Raw genomic sequence first — 23,126 nt, forward strand, 5'->3', positions numbered from 1 at the left:
AAAAGGAATTTAGTTCATTTTCATCAACTTGATTCATTCATCATCGTATTCACATTTATCAAACGATTCTTTTCATAAGGCAGTGATACTTCGATGATTCTAGTTTGTGTTACGAATAAAGTTACGGCTACTAGATTTATACACAAAGGAAATTTTATTTGGAAACTTTTGAACTCACGGTTTTTTGTTGTGTGAAAAAAAGAAACAAACGTTTTTCGTTTTTATTTTGGTTTTATAAAATAGTACAACAATAAATAATTTTTTTTTTTGAAATTGGTCGGCTGGTGGAAATTTTGTTCCGATTTTGAAAAAAATTTGTTTTGAAAAAACAACCAACATACACTAAAAAAAATTACTTGGATCCAAAGATTTTGACTTTCCATTAAGGATTTTTGTATTGATTCCGAGCCAAAGGTGCTCTTTCCTTAAAATAAGGAATTTTTAGAGACGTATATAGCTTTATATTTGGGAGCAATAAAATTAAAATTAGGATACAGATCTCATAACGTACCAACAAATGCCTGTTTAAAAATCCAAATTATAATAGATACTTCAAAACAAAAAATGTTTTTGTTTTTTTAATTCCCGTGTGAAAATTGGGGGATCTAATTAGATATCAAAATAAATATCAAAATTGGCCACTTTAGATCTAAGCAGATTTCGTGTCCTTAATTTAATTAAAATAATTTTTGAAGCAAAGATTATAAACTTTCTTTAAATTAAAATTTCGTTATTTTAAAGAAATTTGTCCTTAATATTGTGTAAATTGCGTGTACCAAAATTTTAGGTTGCATAATCTTTCATATTAGGTTAATATTTTTCTCTGTGTAGATTCATAGGATCTCAATGTAGAAAAAAGGAAAACGTTTTCTACCATTTCTGCCCTTTCGAAAGTAAGTTTATAATAAAAATACTATCCACACTATTGAATTGCTCAATGGGTCAAGCGCCAAAAAGGTACACTCACAAAAAATTCACTAAATTTTTTCCTTCTCTTAAGGATTTTGGTATTAATACCGATTGAAATTAGGATGCGGAGCTCATGACATTCGAATTTTCTTTGACTTTTTGCGATGTATTAACAAAGCTCTTCTACCTTAAGATAATGAAAACCATTTTTGATTTTTAAACTGAATACTACATACCACTAAGGTATGCAAGATTCGTGTCCAAATAAATACACTCGAAAAAAAGTTCGCTTGATCGATAGACTTTTGCGAGAGAAAGAAGTAACCCAGCTTTAAATTTAGGTTACAATATATATCTCATTTACCTAATTTTATTATTTCTTTTTCGATTCGTAAATAAATCTATGGAAAAATAAATTTACATTTTTTATTAATTTTTTTTATACACATTAAATTATTGTCACCTTAGAACATAGAGGTTCAGGGTGTAACTATAGACCATAGTGGGGGATATATGTTAGAATGATCGCTTTTTTTACACTTTTAGCCACTTGACTCAAACATCGGGATGGTTACCATCATGTGAGGATTGGAGTAGAAGTGAAGAACTGCCATATGGCTGGGAGAGGGCTATAGATTCAAAAGGACGTTCATATTTCATAAAGTGAGTACATTGGGTATTGTTATTATCTTGGATAATTTCGGATAACTGCCTTCTCGCCTCCCCACCCACAGCCATCTAAACAAGTCGTCAACATACGAGGCTCCCGAGTCCATAAAATGGGATGAAAAACCACCAGAACCAAGGGTTGTGATTTTACACCGTAGCCCCACAATGGGCTTTGGATTTGTTGCCGGCAGTGAACGTCCGGTGATTGTGCGATTTGTTACCGAGGATGGTCCGAGTATGAATAAATTGCAACCGGGAGATCATATCCTAGCGGTAAATGGTGAAGACGTGTTGGACGCACCCAGAGATCGTGTAATACAACTGGTGAGGGCTTGCGAAAGTCAAGTTACATTACTTGTTTGCCAACCTGTATATAATAGAACTCCGGGGAGAAAATCGACTTTATTGTCAGCTGGCAAGAGGGCAAAGCTGAAAACCAGACCTAGCCGAGTACGTTTCGCCGAAAGCGTATGTGTCAATGGAGCTCCACTATTCCCGGTTGGTGTAATTGAAAACAATGGGGGAGAATGGATTGTTGACTTACACATTTTGTTTTCCAATTTTAGCCTTCGGCTTTTTCTCTAGGAGATATATGTGTACCACCCATGGCAAATGTATTGAAGGTGTTTCTGGAAAATGGCCAGACAAAATCATTCAAATACGATGCCACCACAACTGTGCAGGTTGGAAACGCATGGTATCTGAATCTCATATGTATCTTAAAAATGATTTCTATCTTTAACAGGATGTTGTTACATCTCTTTTGGACAAGCTTTGTTTCACATCGGGAGAAATTTTTAGCCTCGTCCTGGAACATGTAAAAAGTCTTAAGCGTAACAAACTTACACTACTTGATCCGGAAGAATCCCTAGCCAAGGTAAGTTACAGTGATTTTCATTAAAATGCAGAAATACATAAAAGTTGAAACGGTTGCTTTTAGATTGCCTCGCGACCAGGAGCTCATAAGCTGCGATGTCTTTTTCGAGTGACATTTGTGCCAATATCTGCCGCAGAGCTGGCGCAAAAAGATCTAAATGCGTTGGACTACTTGTATATGCAATGTTGCAATGACGTATCGCAGGAGCGTTTTGCTCCTGAGTTACAGCCTGACGTTGCATTGCGGTTGGCTGCTCTTCATATGCACCAACATGCCTTGGCCAATGGAATTCATCCATCCAAACTATCGGTTAAAATGGTGGAGTAAGTTTTTAATATCCCCGCGTTCTATTCTAGAGCAATCCTAAAGCACATTAATATCTACTTTAGGCGTGAATTCGGCCTAGAACGTTTTGTGCCAGCCTCATTGTCCGAGGGCATGAAACGCAAGGAGTTGCGTCGCCTAATATCCCACTTTCTAAAGATGAATGCTGAAATGACGGGCTCCTCAGCGAAAGTGTTGACACAACTACAGGTAGGGATAAATATTTCATTAACTCGACACTAATGCCAACATTTTGATGTCTTAGGCCAAGCTCCACTATTTGGATATCATTGCCAGTTTGCCTAGTTATGGAGCCAAATGCTTCAGCACAAACCAAAGAGAGGGTGTAGAACGGGTATTGCTTGTTAGTCCAAGGTTTGGTTTAAGTCAGATATCAAGTGCCAGAAATTCAGTGGTGAGTTGAATGTTGTCATTTGCACAGTAATAAGCAAGTAATCGAACGTCGACATATTTCAGCCCCAAGCTATTTCGGCTATTGACGATATCAGCCACATCTCCGTGGTGAGGGAAGACGATGTTACATGTAGTGTATGTGTATACATGCAAGGGGATCGCTTTGTAAAGTTCTTTATGGAAGACCGAGATGCTTGCGAGTTTTCTTTGTGTCTAGCTGGCTACTACAAGTTGATGACCAGTACGTTTCCTACCTGACTATTGTATACAGTCTTTAGCTACAATTCGGATTTCTTATATATTTCAAGGTAATTCCCTTCCAGTTTCGAGGGAACGGGATCCCATAGATGAGGACAATTCTCCACCATATTTGTCACAACATACTGTCTTACCCGCAGCATGGAGTTATTTGGCACCATTCCATAACCGAGCCCATAGTATGAGCTTTATAATGGCCCCTCCGTATCATCCTAGCAAAATAAAGATTGAAAATAAGGAGGGTGACTCCTGCGTTTCTGCAGTGGAACCATTGGCCGATACAACATTTAATCTAGCGAATCGCAGCCAGTCTCCAAAGCTGCCGCCGCTGCTATCGACAACAGCAATGGATTTGGATATACACAGTGTTATGGCGACAGAACTGTTGGAAGAGGCCAAGGATTCGGGAATGAGTGACAGTAGTGGCGGGGGAAGTAATTATGGAGACCGTTCCCACAGTTTCAACAATGCAGCTAAAATGGAGTCGAAAAATGAAGAAGTTTTGAGGCGGGTTCATGAGATGCAAAAAATGGTTGAGAACTCAGAACAGTATTTGAATGAACAAGACGAACTGGTGCAGGACTTCAGGCCTCCCACTGGAAATGCCACCTACAACACATGGCAAAGTCCAACGTCTGTCGCAAATAATTCACATGTGAATGTTACAGGTGTCATTGAATTTGATAGTGATTGTGATAGTTTGAGTAGTAAAATGTCCTCCAATGAAGAAACGCCACCCCAACAGGGATCATTAAAACATAGTGACTCCCTAGTACTTTTGGCCGAAACCATAAATCACGATTTAACAGGCATAACGCAGGGATTAATTTCCATTGGAGAAAATCAGCAGGAGATTAGACGCAAGAAGCCAACACTAACAGATACATCAAGTCCATTACCCCAACGCAAAGTAAATGGTTTCAGCCAATTGCTAAGCAACTTGCAGGCACTGGGGGATTTTTCACAGAGCGAAAGTGATTCAGAGTCGATAGCTTCGCCCACAAACTCACCGACAACACGAAGACCGTGTCTGCTTAATACCAATGAGAAATCTAGTCGCAAACAGAATCTTGTGTATCGCTCTAGTTTCGGTTTACATAGTCCAGATAGCAATAACTTTGGTATGGAAACGAAGGATTACAATCTAAAGGAGTACCTTAAGCAACTTAAGGAAATAAGCAATGTTGACAATTTAAACCAGGACACTGATACCGCAGCTAAAAAATTATCAGAAATATATGGTTTTGAGATAAGAGAAGACACATTTATCGAGACAGATTCCGATCTGATCGACCTTAGAGCAATACCTCCACCACAAACACCAGATGAGCTAGATGCACTATCAATACTTAACGCTGCGCCAAAGGGCTTCGGCGATTTCAACAAAAAACCGTTGGGCGACGTTGGTGATCATGATCTAGACAAATTCTTGGAAAAAGTGGTGGTCGCCCCACCGACGCAAAAGGCAACACCAGCTAAAGAATTGACACCCGAGGAGATAATGTCGTTTATAATTCCACCACCTCCAAATTTGGAAGAAGTCGAAAGGAATTTAAATAAGCATGAAGTTGCTCTCGGTGAGAGCTTATATAGTAATTCCTCACCACCCAAGAGAGAAGAAAAGCCTCCCTTAGCTCCTAAACCAATTGAAGGGAGTAAAGGGCATGTGATTGAGTATGCAACGGTGGAGAGGAAAAGTAAATTTTCTTGTTGTCCCAAATCAAAAAAGGACGATAGCAGCAATGATGCTAGCGATGTGAGTGTAGGTATATCAAATTTGAAATTGCCACCGAGATCTCAATCAATAGAACACAGTGCGCCAGCAAGGCCTCCAAAGAGCGTTGAACTTTTACAGCGCTATTCACCAAAGAAACAGATGTCATCAGCATCTTGTTCTTCGCCAGTGCCTGAAAGAAATGGGTTGCAACCCAAAAATACCCAAGAGTCCCCACCTACGCTGCCACCTCGCACAACAACACGTCAAACTCTGCATATAGAGCGCGATCGTTCAAACATATCGCCAATGGTGAGTCCTTTGGCCCCAAAGAAACCTCCATTACCTCCAATAGCCACGAGACCACCACTAAGAAAGAGTCCTTTACCCATGAACTATCCCGGAACCATAGAATTGAAAGCTCAAACCCCTCCACCTGCCCCGTCAAATCATACCAGAGAATATCCACCAGCCAACAGCTCTATTCTCCATAGTCCACATTTTGCGTTATCACCAAGTCCATCTGCCATACCTACTCAAAAAGAGTTAAATCAGTATTCTGTGGTAATTCACGAACAACGACAAGCCCAAACACCACCGTATTTGTATCACCAAACCAATGTCCATACAAATGCTCAGAGCATTCCAGCGACAACAGGATCCAAACTAATCATGAAAAATGGGCACATTATCGACGCAGAAGCCTTGATGGCCAAAACCGATGTAGCTATGGCAGGCTTACTTGTAAAATTGGATCAAGTAGCCCTTCAATGTACAGCTGCCCAAGCCGCTGGCGGTGGTTCCAGTATAGACGAGGATAAATTTCAAAAGACGAAAAACGAACTAACCGAGCAAACACTAGTCCTAGTAACAGCCTCGAAATTTCTTGTGCTATCCATGTCAGATATGTCTGTATCCACGACGTTGCCAGAACATTTGACCTCTTGTCTTACAGCTATTCGTAGGATAACTGAATTGACCCAAGATATGACGCGCCACACCTCGGCACCTTTACAGACACGCAACATTGTTTTAAAAGTTCATGATGTGGCGTCCAGTTTCCGTGAATTGGTGGGCGTGCAAATGGGCAACGCCGGACAATTAGCATTGCAAGCCGAATGCTTAGCGAACGTCCTGGCAACCTTACTCAGAAGTCTTAGGGTATTCTCCCCCTAAATCGAATTTAACTTTCCATTCACACTATTCCCTCCCATACGCAAACCACGACATGTCACATTTTTTTCCAAATTTCTCACTTTCTAACCATCTTCTGTTACAGGCTAAAAAATAATCATCTGTCTCCCAGATACACAAAAACATACTCACAACAAACAAACACACACACACATATATATACATAGATGCATAAGAATAACTTAATAATAATGGAAATCTCATATACATTTCATTAAGAAACAAAATTGCTCATTGAACGAAATCTAGTATAAAGTAAACCCAATATACTCACTCACTAACTAAGACCCAAATCCCCAAATAGTATTTAAAAAATTTGAATCAAGAAATTATAAAGAACAAATTTAGTTCTACAAGTTGTCATGTAATGGATAACTTGGATTGGAAATAGTCCCTCGCGATCGAGGGACTATTTCCAATTGCGAAAATCTCAATAAATTGTAAGTGACAAACTACAATAAATAGTAGTTGGCAAAATGTTGTCTCATAATGCTGATAGTATTATAGCCCATATTAGTACCAACAATTTTAAATTCCGAAAACTAATATTTAAAAAGGAATATTCATAAAGCAAATAAGAGTATACTGCCTATAGAATCTTATGTACACTCCTCCATTGATTCTGTTATTAATGGCAGTCGTCTACAACCGAATTATTTTTTTTGTCAAGTCTATATTAGATATAAAATTCGGTGATCATACACAATATTAATGTCTGCATCATTAACGAAATTACATTTGCATATGTTGGCCTTATAATTTGATTAATGGTTCGATTTTTATATGTAATTGTTAGAGCGAGTATACAAACGTGATATACAGACATTAATAAGGATCTCATGAAGTAAACGCATATAGAAAAAGTCTAATATGGATATCGGTTAATATTAATACAAAAGATCGGTTTAATGGGGGCTATATATACTTGTGGACCAATATGAGCTAATTTTTGACAGAATTTTAATCAGATGGAATGCACGTTTGCGGCCTTGGATAACTCATTGGAATATGGATATCGGTTTAAATAGGGGCTATACATAGTTATTCACCGATATGAACCCATTTTTTGTATAATAGTAAGAGAACGTATACCGACGTCGAATTTCAATCGAATGGGGATCGGTTTAGAATCACCACCCATTTTAAATGCGTTCTTAGCTTCAAAAATTTATGTATGCTCTCTACCTGGCCGAAAGTCATATAAATCCTAATATGCAACATTGGGCCAAAGAATCCTGTCGTATTAATACTAATCTACGACATCCAAGTAATTCAATTCAATTGTGGTACAAAATACGTAAAAAAGACGTCAGTTGCTCCCAGTTTATTATTTTATCTTTTATAATTTAGTGCCGCTATAGAGAGTCACTCATATGGAATTGGGTTTCCTAGGAAATAAAATGCTGGGGGTTTGTGTGTCTTGTTTTTTTTTTTTTTTTTTGAATTTTGCATGACATATAGCATGGAGTTCAAACTTTTTAATTTTTATACAACAAAAAAAGAACCATACATGCGTGAGTGTATTTATTCTATGATAATAGCTGTCTGTTAGAAAAAAAAATCAAAAATATCTTTAAATTGATCTGGAAAAGCGGATTTAAATCAATAATTGACCAAACAATAATCAAAATTTTTTACTTGTGATATTAAGTCATGTTTCAAATTCATATTTTCTTTGTAATGTATGTAAATGTAGACATCGTTAAATTCTACATTTATAAATGTATATAGTTAGTATCTCGAATACCTTTATGCTCCTTCCACACACACACACACACAAATACACTTGAATATTTTTTTTTAGCATGAGTATCCGAAAATGTATTTGAAATTCGAAACGAAATCGAAAGAATACAAAAGTCAACTAATTTATGAAATATGTTTATAAATATACACAATTATTGTTAACGCATACAGATCGGGTATTTACATACTTCGTTTGTATTGATTATTTGTTATATTGTTTTTAGTTTTTAACAGTTTACAACAATGTTGTTGGTGTTTTTTTTATTTTGGGCAGCTCACGATGTGATGTCTTGTGTTTGTCCACATCACGGTCGTTCGGATAATTTAGGATTTTTAATAAGTGATCAAATGTATCCCATAGAAAAGCCATATCAAATTAATATGTAACTACCTTTATAACCTATACAAATATCAATTCTGATACCAAAAACGTAACACTCTTAATATTGTATACTTTCAATAATAAATGTTTAAATCAAATATTAAAAATATTGTATTTAACAAACTATTATCATTAACATACATACATACACTTATATTAAACTTTAAACATTATTAACGGTTTTGCGCTTTATCCACAAAAAAAAAGTATCGATGAAATAAACTCAAAACTCCAAAATTATTTAGAAAATGTTTTTTATTGTGAATAATTATGGCGTAAAGTATTACATACACCAACGTAAATAAATCACGGTCTGGTTAGGAATGTCGACAAATTGTCCTTAACTTATATATTCTAATTCTAATTATTGTTAAAAATAACTCATAGAAAAAACTGCTAGTAATAGCTAAGATAAACTCCTGCGTTTTCAGTAGATAAAATTCTGTTTTAGTCGTTTTTTTTTTTATTAAAATAGCAAAGAATGTGAAATTTTGAACAGGAATAACAGACATGCTGTTGAAAAGTCAGTAGTTTGTTGAAAATTTGTGCTGATCCAGATTTCACCGTCTGACGAAGTACAGATTTACTGCTATAGTAAGTCCATAGTAGACGCTGATACTGCAAGGTCCCTCATTATAATCTAATATAAATTATCTTCTCAGTCGATCGATTGCTAGATCTGTACGCATGATTTGGGTAAATTTAAAATTTCCCTTATTACCATCGATTGGAAGTGCACTTTCAACAAATATGGGCATATTATTCCCATCGATTGACAATATAAAAAAGTTGATACAAAGTAATCATGATTAGTTCCCCTTAAGTCTGCAAAATATCATCAATCATGCCTGCTCTGGTACACACATAAAGTGTCACACTTAAGAAGTGTTCTGGACTACACTTCACACCGTCACAGACCTGAAAATGTACACGAACGTTTTTTCTGTGTGGGCCAAGTGTACAGTTGCCGTATGCAAAGTTAGAAGATTTTTAACGCAAATAAATAACAGATTCTGAAACTTTGCACATTTTATTAAGTAAAATCACTTGCATATTGCACAAAATAAGATTCTAAAAAACATCTAAAATTTGAACCAAAATTTCTTCCGACTGGTGTATATGTTTAGGGTGAGATGTGAAGAATGTGTGTAGTGTGGTGTACAGTGCGGTGAGACCAAGAACATACATGAATAGCACTAAATCAATAAACTATAGAAAGTATCTAATGATTTTTGTAAAAATAATATGTTATGTTTTGCGCTCGCCTTAATACAGACAATTTAAATCAATTGGGTCTTACTTTTTTCTATACTTTCTTTTCCATCTAGGTTAGGTTAGGTATAGTGGCAGCCCCATATTTCAGGCTCACTTAGACTATTCAGTCCATTGTGATACCACGGTGGTGAAGTTTTCCATCTAGAAAAGGTAACCACGATGTTCCGCCCTTAAGTCTACAATGTTTAAAGTCTTTTAGCAAAGAAGTTTGCTAATTTAGCAGTATTTGTTTGTAAATTCAGCAAAGACAAAAACTACTTTCCTAAAAAATTTTTCTTGAGTGTAGTATTTTTTCACTAATTTAACACTCTGTTATTGGAATCTGGCAATACACTCAACGGAAAAAGTAAACAAGTGCAAAGAAGCTGTCTCTTCAGTAACAGCACATCGTAGTATATGACTAGGAACACCAAATAGGAATTGTAATGAGAATCAAAAAGTCGAATTTTGATTTGAAATTTTGATCAATTAAATTTCACGATTAGTTGGTCGACCTTTTTCCCTAGTCATCTCAAAGAGCGATGCCATGGCACGAATTGATGTTTTGATCATTACCAAATATCAGGAATAGTAATTAATTACGTGTGAGAAAAATCGACGTAATTCGAAAATGGAAAGGGTGAGTGTCTTACTAATCCACTTTGGCTTGCCCATTGTGTGTCCAAAACAAATGAATGGATATTACAACAACACTATCAATAGCACAGTGTGTGACCAGCAGACTAAGAAGAATTTGTAATCACCAGAGACCCTGGCAGGAACACACAACCCCCGTGTATGTTCGCGGTAAGCAGTAAGCCACCGGATTTCCAACTCCATGTAAGCCAGTAGTGAATTAAAAATTACGTTTGTCTTTTGTTTCATTTTTTTATTAATATGTATTATTAAACTTAAATTTAGGTATACATAAAGGTTGTTTTTCAATAATAATAAATATATGGTTTCTTAGGCGAAATACAAATAATCCATCTTGTACACGAGAAATGAAGAATGAGATGATATTGATATTTAATGATATCGACAACGCAAATATAATGAACTGAAAATTTGAAACCTCCGCTCAAGATTTTCTTCTTCTAAATGTATACACCTCATAGCTTGTGGGGTTTCGAAAACAATATGAAAAAAGAAAGACAAATCGCTCAAATCGAAATCGTAGAGTGAAAAATGAATATACGTGTAAAATATTTTACAAATGAACTAGTCTAACAAGGAAAGTATGAACCTTCTTTTAGGTGGCCAAAAACTAGGAAAAACAAAAAAAAAACAAAAAGTAGAACAAGAAAACAGAGAAACATAATTGCGTTGTTTGTATATACCTTCTTCTAGTATATAAATACGCGCGTTATATTTTCTTCTTTGAACAGTCAAAGGAGCTGCATTAGAATTATTTACTCCTTAAAGATTCCTCTCGCTTTGGCAGTAATTTTACGAACCCGACCTCGACTGCTAACACTAACAAGTTGGTCATCATCGCTGTCCATGGTACTAGCGTCATCGTGAGTCCCAGAGTTGCCGACAGTTGATGACTCATTGCGAGATTTTCTTTCTCGGCTGTTGGCACACTCCTCGTCATCGCTATATACGTAACGTGGCCTTTTCTGATTACGTGATCCCCTTTGATTTCGCCGACTTCCTCGTGGCCTGTTTGCTTTGGCGACGTCAGATTCCTTGGGTTTGCGAGTGGTGTGGCGCTTTCTTCTATCGAAATTGTCATCGTCGACTTCGTCCTCATCGGCGACAAAGGAATCGTCGGAACGCCGTCTTTTTTTGGGGGGCTTTCTACCGCTGCGGGATTTAGGTACATAGGAAGTTAATGGTTGATTGTCTTCCGAATCGGATGCATCTTCGCTAACTGATGACTCGGTGGATCCCCCAGTTCCCATATCCGAAACTGCTTCCTCATCATCTGGCAAATGTTCGTCTGCAGAAGGCTCCGTTTGAGAATTCTCTTGACTAAATCGAGATCTACCCCTACGTACGCCGACAACTGTTGCCTGATAAGTGGTGGCCGTGGCCGCGGTGCCAGTTGCTGTAGTCGTCGATGTAGGCATTCCTCGTCGAAGACGAGTAGTTGCAGAAATCAACATTGAACTCTCGATCGGGTCTAAGCTTATGTCTAACTCGTCAGCATTTCGTTGATGTCGTGACAACACTCGCCTCGAATTACGCATTGCAGCACTTGAAGTCGACGGACCAGGATCTCCTACATAATTATGATCATGGACAGTTGGTGGCGCCACTGTGGAAGAGGTAGCTATATTCGATGTAGTTGATGTGGCATGAGAACGGGTCATGTGCGAAGATGTGCTCGCTATTATATTGTTATGAGGGCCTTCACGTCTCTGTATATGAGTTGGATGCGGTGTTATTACTTTTCCTATTCGAAAAAAGGAAAAATTAGAATGTTTGTATGACATATTTTGGGATGGCATATAATAAGAATTTGACTTACTTTGCCTATGTTGTGAGCCTTGGCTCGAAGCCAGAGGTTCATCGTCACTATCATCATCGTCGTCGTCCGAAGCTCCATTAGGTGGCTCAACCACTGTGTTCCGGTTTGTTCGTAATTGCCTCACTGCCCCTGCTGCTGCAGCTGCACGGCTTGTCGAGGGACCAATGTCATCCCTATTAATGGACATGGCGCCATTTGATTTTGTGGGTGTTGGCGTAGGAAGTATCTGTAAGATAAATTTATTTTTCCATTATTTCATTGTATAAATGCATATGCCAATATACGGACCTCCTCAGCTTCTTCGGTACCATCTCCATCCATATCACTGCCATCCCTACCCCATTCCATGATGGCACGTTTCACACTTGACCTTGTTGGACGGCCAGCAATTTCGCGAGAATCATTATCGGATTCAAGAACACGTCCATTACGAACGGGCAAATGATAACTGTGATCGTTCTCAGCTGCTCGACGCCCCATCTGCGATAAGGTATGAGTTCTTGTGTTTCTCGAGGGACTTGTATTTAGCAGTGCGTTATTGGAATTATCATCTGTATGTCGGCTGTGCTTTGGGGGTCTTCCCTTTTTCTTGGATGTATGTGTTACTGTGTCTTGTGTACTTTCGTCTCCGTGAGATGCACTTCCACCGGTAGTTCCACGTCGACTGCCATTTTGACGCTTTTGGTTCCTCTTAGCCGCGTTTTTATATTTCTTTTGTCTGTCTAAATTAAATTCTTCATCAGTATCGTCGTTGACGGCACGGCGACGACGTTTGCTTCGAGGTTCTTGTTTATTCTGTCGTCCAGACTCATGATGACGTTTCCGACTTTTTTGCTTTCGGTCTTTTTCGGGGCTATAGCTTTCCTCTGAATTTTCACTTAAATTATTGTCTGACGAAGAAGATGAACTGGATGTGTGATCTTCATTGTCGTCAGAGTCCGTGGACGAAGCAGCCGATGATGCCTCATCTTCTTCATCCTCCTCAACCTCTTCTTCATCGGCCACTCGATGACGTTGATTGGTATTTTTTCGTCTGGATTGACGAGACGTTCCTGGTTGCGAGTCTTCGGTATCATTCACGCGTCTGTGGGAAGAAGAAGACGTGACACGATTCGAACTGGCAACAACTCCACCATTGTTTCCCCGATTATTCGCAGCTCTATTTCTCCGCTTTCCACCCCGTGGCGGTTCATTATCATCGTCGTCGTCATCATCATCATGATTGGATGACTCCTCCGAGCTACGTAAACGCCTTGTATTCACAGCGGCATTTCCCCTTCGCCCTGAAGAACGTGTTCTCTCAGACGGCATTCTCTTGTTGGGACTGCTACTAGAGCCGCGGCCGCTTGTATTATTACGGGACTTGTTCTTATTTGCTCGCCTTCTGGCAGATTTCCAGTTACTTAGAACCGTTTTAATGTGAGACTCGAACAGGGCACTTAGACGCAATGTCATAGAATAAATCTAAAACGACAAAAAATAGCATAATGGAAGGGGCAATACTTAAACAATATGGCGATATAAAGTGGATATTCAAAAAACATTGTCCTCGAAACTTGACCTTACCGCCAAATTTTCCTAAAATCATGATCGTCATTCATTGTTATGATTTTATGATTTTACATGGGTTAGGGCGTGATGAATTGATTTCATGATATTTTGTTGGGAAGCATGTCAGAAAGGAAAAATTAAAGCACGATTATAATGATGTGAATCCATAGAAGTCGATTTAAGTGAGCAAAATGAAGAATGTTACACAAAGGTTGATAAACAAAGCAAAACACAAAAGGCTAAAGAAAAACCAAATTAGGTGTCATATTCCTTTCATTTCAGTGAGGAATAGTGATCACCTTTCTCAAATGAATTGACGATCTATATAACACTTCTTTCGGAATATAACTACGAATAAAGAAAAACTTACTCTTGAGCGTTTATTGGTGTTATAATTTTTTGAGTTTTGAAATATCAAGCGTACATCCTTTGCAAAATCCAAGGGATCCTCATAATTTCCACCTAGCAGGTCTTCCTTTACGGTACGTAAATCCATGGGCGTTGAAACAATTTCCAAGTAGTCGGGAAATTCAATTGTGTCAACAGGTTCACGAAAGGGTAGTGAGTCAGGACGCTGTAACATAAGTTCCAGCAATTGTCGACAATCTGCTCGCCAGTCGCCTTCTGAACGTATGCGGTTTGATCTGAGAGTAATTAAAACGATAAATGAGCACATTGCTCGGGATTTTGTCACGGGCATGGTTACCTTCTTGTGGATGATAAGCTTTGTCTGGCCTTTGCAGCCGCTGCCGATGTACTGGGCCCTGTACTCGTTGATGGTACAACATCCGATTCATTATCATTTTCCGATTCAGATGAATGATAAACGTCGACTAATTGATGGTATATTGCGGCCACATCAAGGTCGTTGGGCTCCCTAAACAAAATTGAAGAGTTAAATATGCCCCATGAGAACTGCAAAGAGTAATCTACCTTATAATTCGAAGACAGAGATCGGTTATAATTCGTGCGTGTTTCACTATATTTGTATGTCTTCTATTGTATTTTTCGGCATTTGTCGCCAAGTATCGAACATCAAACTGAGCTGAGGTAATGCGACGATAGAAGTGATTCTCAAAACGGGACTTTATGGTAGTCAAATCAATGGGATACTCAATAAGATAAGCATAATCGGGATAAATATTTAAATCAACTGGTGCTAAGAAATGCTCGGCGATTGATAGTCTCATTAGCTGTAAAAGCAATAAATTGAAAAAATGATCATGGCCTCTGCACTAGTCACACCACTTTTGTGGCGAAACATACCTGTTCCAGTCCATTTATAATGCGCCGACATGAGCCATCTCGATCACCACGATGCCACTCTTCTGATTTTGGCTGGTACAAAGTGGCTCTTATCTCTTCGGGTAGAACCGGAACAGCTCCGCCCACCTCATCGGGTAATCGATTTTCATCAATGGGTTCCATATCCCAGGGGCTCATGTACTCATACTCTCCATTATCCCATCGTACCCTAAAGCACATAAATGGAGAATCGGGAAATTCAGAAGACAAAGCGTGTCTGGATTCAATTTGGCCCATCCACCAACCGTCTCCAATCATACAACGAAAACGATCTCCAATGCTCCAATTGCGCTGAACAGCTAAATCGTAGGTTTGTCGTAGAACAATAAAGTCCAATACATCTGGCATATCATGGTATTTGATTTTGAAGGTGGTGCCCGTCATATTACCGTCTTCATCTATGATGGCAAATTTCAAGCAACATAATCGTGGTGGCCTTATCTCATATTTAATGCCAATGACGCGAACTAGCTCCCTATCGCGCAAAGTGTGGAAACTCCATGGCTCCGAACTATGCGAAACTTTATACACTTTTTTCAAACGAACAGCTTCTATGTAACGCTGGTGACCTTGTCTAAAATAAACCACCTCATCGCCCATTTGTGGGTAGTATGGTGCCTTTCGAGGTATCACCTCAGACAACCACTCTGCTGGTCTATAAATTTCGGGAATTTCACCGTTTGCAGCTGGAGGCGGAATAAGGACTTTCTTATTCTTCTTTCCGGCCTTGGCCGACGTTGTTGCTTGTTCCGTAGTGTCATCACTACTGTCTTCGCTAATTGTGCGTTTGCGAGAAAGTGGTTTCCGCTTGGACCTTTTCGGCGGCTCTAAGTTCGGTCCTGGGGTATCAGCAACCCAATCAGAGTAATCCGACGACTCTGTATCGGAGTCATCCGAAGATTCATCTAAATTATCTTCAATGTTTGAGTAGCTGGTATCTCCAGAAGAATTGCTACTTTCCTCATCCTCTTCTAAGACTTCAGGCACTGATGGTTCTTCAATTTCTTCTTGGTCACGTACCGCCCGAGTTCTGTAGGCGGGTTGACTAGATTGTTGACCTCCAGGTCGCCCACTACGTCTCCTTCCATTACGGTCTGTGCCATTAGAACGCGTATTTCTATTACGACCGTTTCCAGATTGTGATGAGGCAACGACACTTGCTGTACTTATCATGATCGGCCTACGACGCATTTCGCGCTTGTATTCTTGCATTTCATATTGCCCGGCTGCATAGACGGTTTGCTTCAGTGTCTGAAGTTGAGCGTATTTCATTGGTCGCACATATATACGACGAACATATTTGAATGGAGCGGGTTCTTGCGGTTGCTGTTGTTCTGCTGGAGGTCTGCCCCAAGTAGTTCCCTGTCGTGGCAGTTGCGAATGGTCAGAGAGTCTCCTATCTTGAGACACGTTGCGTGAAGTACTTGGGCCATTTCCCAGGACATTTCCATTAGCTTCATTGCGACTACCAGATGGACGATTATTTGAGTCGGGGGCTGAATCACGGCCTTGTCGATTCGCCAACGCTTCTATCATACGATCTAGCTGCGAACGATTTGACCCAGAAGGGGACGGACTCTGTTGATTAGCATTTCCGCCACTAGCCCCGCCACCTTGTCGATTTGCCAGAGCGGCTATTAAACGGTCGATATGGGAGTAATTTCCAGCCCCTTGTCCATTCTGATTACCTCCAGCGTTCTCCTCGACGACACCATCCATTGTGAGATTGGGAATCAACTGATCGGTTGAACAATTTTCTCTGCCAGGTACAAAGCGTTGAAATCTAGCTGGGTGCGGGTTACCATCAGAATCTACTAAAAATGGTGGTGGCATTAAATGGGGCATGACCTGTGTTTGCTCGTCAATAACATGATGTGCGGCATCTCTCAACAATGGCCGATAGTCCGTATGGAAGAAGAGTTCATTCGGTAGCTAAAATAAATTTTAATCAACTCATATGAATACATAAACAATCAGAAGACTTACGATTTTGTATCTATCAGGTCCAACACCTAAACCAAAGATTAGTATGTGCCCATGGGAGTCTGTAGCAGCAATCATTGTCCCATCGGGTGACCACTTTGCATCGAATACACCACCATGACCTTGACCGTCTATGTTATTGACAAAATGGGCGACCGACACTCCTTTCTCAATATCCCATAGAAACACCTGGCCATCATGACCTGCCGAGAGTAGAACATGTTCATTCTTTGGATTTGATTCCAGAACGAAGAGTTCGTCTTTATGTCCCCTTAAAACGCAGTGTAATTTGGCAGTTTTTGCATTCCATATTTTTATCTAGAAATAAATTTAACGTTAGAACGACGTATTTTAAAAATACTTGCACATATACATACAGTGAAGTCATTAACAGCTGTAATAACAAATTTATCAGAACAATCCCATGCAACCATTGTGACTTTAAGTTTCTTTCCTTCCTCTGGCTCGGGACAACTGAAAAAATAAAAAACAAAACACATATGATAAAAAGTTGTCAAATTAACTCCAGCATTCTTACGTTGATAATCGCTCAGTCATACATAACTTGACGTTCTTCCATTGTTGCGATTCGAATGTCCAGATGTGTGCGGAACCATCTTTACTTCCTGATATAAAACGTAGACCTCGGTGAGACCATTGCACAGAGTCGACGGCATCTGTATAGGCCTCAGTTTCGAGAATACGTTTTGGCCCATCTTCTGACATTAGGTAAACACGAACATGATGATCTGCAGATCCTGCCGCTAGAAACATTCCTCCGGGAGAGAAAGACGTACACATCATTTGTGCTTGGCCTGGCCGTAGTTTCTCGTGGTACTGTATTGGTTTCGGAGCAAATGTTATTTTTTGCCCTCTTGGTGTGGAATATTGCCAAAACGCTATAGAGCCGTCTGTACTTGTGGTAACTAAATACTTTAAATCACCCCTTGGAGAGGGGCAAAAATTTACGGACGTTATCATACCGGTATGGGCTGATAAAACGGCTATGGGTGAAGTTGTTTGCAAATCCCAAACTCGAAGTATTCTATCCAATGAACCAGCTGCCAGCATTGTATTGTCCAAATTTATAGCAATATCTGTAATCTCAGCTGATGCTCCACGAAGGGTGGCTAAAAGACGTCCGTCCATTGCCGACCATATTTTTATCAAAAGATCATCAGCTCCCGTAATAATATAATGGCCAGTACGATCAAAAAGAACGCAATAGACAGATGAAAGATGACCAACTGTGCGGCGCAAGAGATTCGTTTTTGAAAACAAAGTGGTAGGTACTAATAATTTTCTTCGAACTGGACCCCCATATTCACGGCCAATCAAAACTTTTTCTGTTCCAAAAAAAAAAAAAAACAAACATGTACCTCGTATTCGATTTGTTACTCAAAATACTTACGAAAATTATGAATTGGTTTTGTGACGGCGGAATCTGGCAGTGATACACCGTGCAGACGTGTGCAATAGTCCAAGAGGGATCTGGACTTGACAATGCTATCTTTTGTCCTTAAGAGACTTTGACGACCAGCACCCAATAGCGATATCAGCCCCGAAACACTTGGTGCCAATTCTTTATCAAGTATGGGTCCAATACGGCAACATATTTCCAGTAGGTGATTTGACCCGATGTGGGCATATTGTCTCTCCTGCAATAGGAGAACATAATCGTATCATACAGTAAAAGAAATTACAAAAAACAAAACCCTAGCCCAAAATACTATTCTTTGACTTTTTTTATTGTGCAACTATGACCTTTTCACATTTTATTTTTATTTTATTTTTATTTATTCATTAATTAGTAACACGTAAGCCTACAAGGCCAATAAATGCATTACATGGTAATAAACATAGCCCAAGATCTAACTTATATATAATGATAAAAATATAAAACTAAAAATTATATTATATTTAATATAGTCTTTTGATTTTTCTTTGGTTCCCCACCATAATTACCTCGAATAGTAAGTTTCATATTATTAATAGTACGTCCAGATTAGCAACATGTCATTATCCCTATGTACATGCGATCAACCTTGCAAAAAGTAATTATAAACCTTCAAACGAAACGCGTTGTTGGTATGTGAAAATATTCTGAGCTCCACAGGTAACTGATTCCATAAACGAGCAACACGTACCAAGAATGACCTCTCAAACTTAGAGTTAAAAATTCTGGGTATTACTATCTGCGTATTACGACTAGACATCGAGAAATTAAACATCGTACGAACAAGAATAGGAACTCCACTCTTAACTACTCTATAAAAAAAAGAGTAAATTTCTTAATCGAAAGTAGTCATCAAAAGAAGTGCCTAGAAAACGCCCAACATACTCAGACATATGATCCCGTCGCCTCAGATTAAAGGCAAATCGCGCAACATCATTTTTCGAAAAAAAGTTTTGATAAAATTGAAGCTGGCGATCATGCTTACATTTATTTATTCAGAAGATGTAATTCTAAACCAATGGACCACTCAATAGGTTTTCATACAATATTCGTATACAATAATATATAAGGTGTGTATAAAAAGGTGTTGAATAAATATACATTTTTACATAGGAACTAGAGCTTCCTATTTTTTTTCTGGAAACTGTTAATAGTTATTGTGCTTTAAGATACTAAGATTTACTTTGTTTTGTAGATGGCTGGATATATTTAAACGTTTTTATGACTCTTCGATTTTATAAGAAAAATACAATGTCTAATCGGCTGCAGTTTTTCCGTTGAACATTTAAAATTCTTAATATGCTGCATTTAATAGCAGCTCTATTTTATTAATCATCAAAAAAAAAAATAGAAATGAATTTTGTGATTTAATAAGATTTTAATATATTTTCAATATAAAAGTATCAAATTTTATTTTCATTTTAAATGTCTTATCTAGTCTTTGGAATCAGCTATTTGCTAGCATCAACACTTTTCCGTGGGCCCACAAAACTTTAATCAGAAACTTCAACATCTGAGTTTTAAATTAAAATTTTCAAGCTGACAGTTTCAACTTTGAAATAATTTTTAGGAAACGTGTGTTTTGAACTTTCTTTTTCTACTTATTTTTGAATCGAATTTTTATTTTCTATTTACATATTGGCTTTTGTATCACTTCGAAATTAGTACCAATCTTTGCAGTGCCTTACGGCAAATCTGGCATGTCTTTTTCATTTCAATGCATGTGGCCACCCCAAGCATTTTTTTTATAGAATTTGCATCTGTGGCAACACCACAATGCCCTTTCACTGTGCATGTGTGTGTTTGTACATGCTTGGCAATGTATATGCAAATAAAATAAAATTTAATTATATTTTTTGTTCATGATATCCATTCAAGCCAATGTTGAAATTTACAGGACTGCATACATATGATTCCACTTCTACACATTTTAATAAATAGGAAGTATTGTATCTTTCCTTTTAATAAATTTTTCGTAATCACTATTTCATAATTTTGGATACAAACTCCACAAGTTATTTATTTAAGGACTTTTTTTCTTTAAAAAACGACACAAAAACCCCCATTTCATAAAATTTTTATCTGCTCATATCAGTGTGCATGTATTTTTTCTTTATCAATATACAAGCAACATGGCGTCTATTAGCCCACACATAGAAAAGGTACATATGTTAATAATTATGTGTATACATAATCATATTGTCCTTAAAAATTTTTGTTTTGCAAAAAACTAGCGAAATTTATTCAAAATTACACTTACCAATTCGGCCAATGTTTGATCATGTTCGTTACCCAACCAATCAGTACGTTTAGGCAAAACCTGAAAAATACACCAAGAAAATACATTATTATGCATTTATACATTTAACACTATTTTATTAAAATATAAAACTCCTTGAAATGCAATATAAACATTTTCACAATCACATTAAAATTGTTCCCAATGTTCTTTGAAATACCAATGCGTTGTTCCAATTACTGACACTGTCTACTGTAGAACAAAGGGGTCAATGGTGTGTCATCTTCTGAAACCCTCCCCCACCCCCAATGACTTATTAAATATCAGGCTGCTAATATGCATAAGTCCACAGAATTTCAAAAACGACACCACGAGCATCTGCCATCTCTATGCATTAGTTTAGATTATTTTACATTTAGTATGGTTCTAGGCACAACAGCAAGCAGTGGTATCTCATCTACGGAAGTGAACTATAAACGTTTTTGTTTTGCAAAAACAAAGTCGAAATCAAAATATTGAAAGACAAACCGCGAAATAGCGATAGGAGTTATGTTTTTGAACACATATTAGTTGTTTCCAAAGGGCAAATACTTACCTTTTTGTTTTCCAGTTCCCTTATAAGAACCTGAAAGGAAGAAAAAACAAGGACAATAAACGTTAACAAATTTGGAATAATATTCTAAAATAGGCCTCCAATTAAAGTTGGCACATGAGCAAATGGTTATTACCTGTGCAGTTTCCTTGAGAGGGCCAGCGCACAAAAATTTCGATATTAAGAAATATAACTCTGCAAATGTTTAATATGAAGATTAGTTTTAACGCTAAATGTATCGGAACTAAATGTTTGAGAAGCATCTATTTCATATCGAGTTGTAACCAATGGATAGATTGCATCCTGTATCTTGGGGCAATGAAAGGACGGCTGGTTGCGACTTGCAAGTCTCAAGATACATGAGGCGTTCTTTCACTCGATTTTCTACCAACCTGGGGTTATTATTTTCTCAACGATTTCTTTATTACTATCCATATTTCATTGTTGTTTTAGAGATGGTGTTCAACATTAATAACCAATGCTGTGACTCCTTTTCCAATATTTTTGATACCACTATTAAGTATTAAAAATGAAATTATTTTCCTTGCCTATTCCTCTTTGTCAGACTTGGAGTAGCCAGATGTTCCGTTTACACCACTTAAGGTGTTGCCAGACGGGCGAAATTAGTTCAAGTATGAAACTACCAGGTGATGCACCGCATCACAATTTGAAGGAATCCAAAAATATTTGCAGCGAATTAACTTAGAATTCGAACTGAGAAAATATTAAGGAAATCACGTTTCTAAAAACTAAGCAGACATTACCTACAATAGTAGAATTGAATACGTTGACAATAAAATATCAATACATTAACAAAAATCCATCGATTTTTTGAGTTTTTTAAAGTTTGACCACACAGATATTTCGTAAGGCTTTATCGTGAACGGCGTCAGACTATAAGTTTATCCGGACGACAGTGGTCGTGTCGAACACATCCTATATATTGCCCACATTATAAGTTAAGTCCGAAGGCATAATCGATACTGCTGCAAGTTTATGGGATTTATAACGCATTTACCGATTATTTAGTCATCAACGAATTGTCGCATCGATTGAACACACTGTACGATTCTTTACAAACACGCCCAACAAACACAAGGATGAGCATTTTTCGTAGGTAACGCCATATCAATTCATTAGTTCAAATGGCCTTGCATATTGATTGCCTTCAACAAATTTTCCAATGGGTTTGAAACATTAAAATTAAATTTAGTTTGAAAAGTTGTTGCTACTATGTTGAGAAATTGTTACTAACGTGTTGAATTCTACTGTTTAGAGTAATGTCTGTTTTTTGTGGAGAACGCGATTTTCTCAACAATTTCTCAAATTGAATTCTAAGCAAAAAAATGTTTGAAAACGTATTGAATATAAGCATTTCCAATGCTTGTGTTTATTGGGCAGACATTCCGTCCGGAAAAACGTATAGTCTGTAAGACGCATAAGACGCCATTCACAATATAACTTTATCCGAACGAAATGTCTGTGTTTGTAATGCTATGTTCACACCGACTCGTTTTCCTCATTCGTTTTTCCAAAACATTTCACCGTTAACACCGGGTTGAGATGTTTTAGTTTGATAGTTACCATGAAAACTAGAAATTCACATATATGCAACCTATGTCCAAATAATTACCGCGAGCGCAATGGGAAAAATTTTTTTTATGTTATTTTCACATGTCCATGTTCTTAAAAGCCTTTGTTTATTCTTTTATTTCTATGAAACTTATTTCAATATTTTGACATATATTTTGAATAGGGTATGTTATTCGGGGTATATTCCAAC

The 23,126-nt window shown here is 37.8% G+C and overlaps 2 protein-coding genes and 1 long non-coding RNA gene across 4 annotated transcripts in view; 2 read left to right on the forward strand and 1 right to left on the reverse strand.

The window, feature by feature from the left end:
• Positions 1–8,736, forward strand: part of LOC142219944 (uncharacterized) — a 43,370-nt gene extending 34,634 nt beyond the window's left edge. Inside the window, exons 4-12 of the mRNA XM_075288721.1 lie at positions 1,456–1,572; positions 1,644–2,076; positions 2,145–2,261; positions 2,324–2,455; positions 2,519–2,778; positions 2,845–2,989; positions 3,045–3,194; positions 3,257–3,434; positions 3,502–8,736. Of these exons, the coding sequence (XP_075144836.1) occupies positions 1,456–1,572; positions 1,644–2,076; positions 2,145–2,261; positions 2,324–2,455; positions 2,519–2,778; positions 2,845–2,989; positions 3,045–3,194; positions 3,257–3,434; positions 3,502–6,341 (4,372 nt within the window). The 3' untranslated portion in view covers positions 6,342–8,736. The remainder of the gene's footprint in view (positions 1–1,455; positions 1,573–1,643; positions 2,077–2,144; positions 2,262–2,323; positions 2,456–2,518; positions 2,779–2,844; positions 2,990–3,044; positions 3,195–3,256; positions 3,435–3,501) is intronic.
• A 1,396-nt stretch (positions 8,737–10,132) lies between these two features.
• LOC142219946 (uncharacterized) lies at positions 10,133–10,673 on the forward strand. Its single transcript, XR_012717827.1, has 2 exons — positions 10,133–10,381; positions 10,470–10,673. It is a non-coding gene; the product is annotated as an uncharacterized LOC142219946 (long non-coding RNA).
• Positions 10,610–21,904, reverse strand: BRWD3 (bromodomain and WD repeat-containing protein). 2 transcript variants are annotated; one of them, XR_012717826.1, is made up of 16 exons: positions 21,736–21,904; positions 21,480–21,538; positions 21,347–21,376; positions 20,773–20,832; positions 18,468–18,714; positions 17,595–18,402; positions 17,434–17,530; positions 17,060–17,374; positions 15,035–17,005; positions 14,702–14,961; positions 14,475–14,645; positions 14,139–14,412; positions 12,506–13,681; positions 12,218–12,443; positions 11,082–12,142; positions 10,610–11,008 (listed from the first exon to the last, which is right to left on the reverse strand). XR_012717826.1 is itself a non-coding variant. In XM_075288722.1 (15 exons), the coding sequence occupies exons 1-15, from the start codon at positions 21,776–21,778 to the stop codon at positions 11,154–11,156; spliced, it is 6,726 nt and encodes a 2,241-aa protein (XP_075144837.1). In that variant the 5' UTR covers positions 21,779–21,904; the 3' UTR covers positions 10,610–11,153. The 2 variants fall into 2 exon arrangements, 1 of the variants encoding a protein (XP_075144837.1); XM_075288722.1 differs by having other exon boundaries at positions 10,610–12,142.
• Between the last annotated feature and the right edge of the window lie 1,222 nt (positions 21,905–23,126).

This window comes from Haematobia irritans, chromosome 1, assembly GCF_050003625.1.
Source record: "Haematobia irritans isolate KBUSLIRL chromosome 1, ASM5000362v1, whole genome shotgun sequence".
Taxonomy (NCBI): Eukaryota; Metazoa; Arthropoda; class Insecta; order Diptera; family Muscidae; genus Haematobia; species Haematobia irritans.

Coding starts and splice junctions, on each gene's coding strand:
- BRWD3 (XM_075288722.1), bottom strand. CDS start 21,778: ATGGATAGTAATAAAGAAATCGTTGAGAAAATAATAACCCCAG. Junction 20,833..21,346: donor GGGAACTGGAAAACAAAAAG/GTAAGTATTTGC, acceptor TGTATTTTTCAG/GTTTTGCCTAAACGTACTGA. Junction 14,962..15,034: donor TTATAAATGGACTGGAACAG/GTATGTTTCGCC, acceptor TTGCTTTTACAG/CTAATGAGACTATCAATCGC.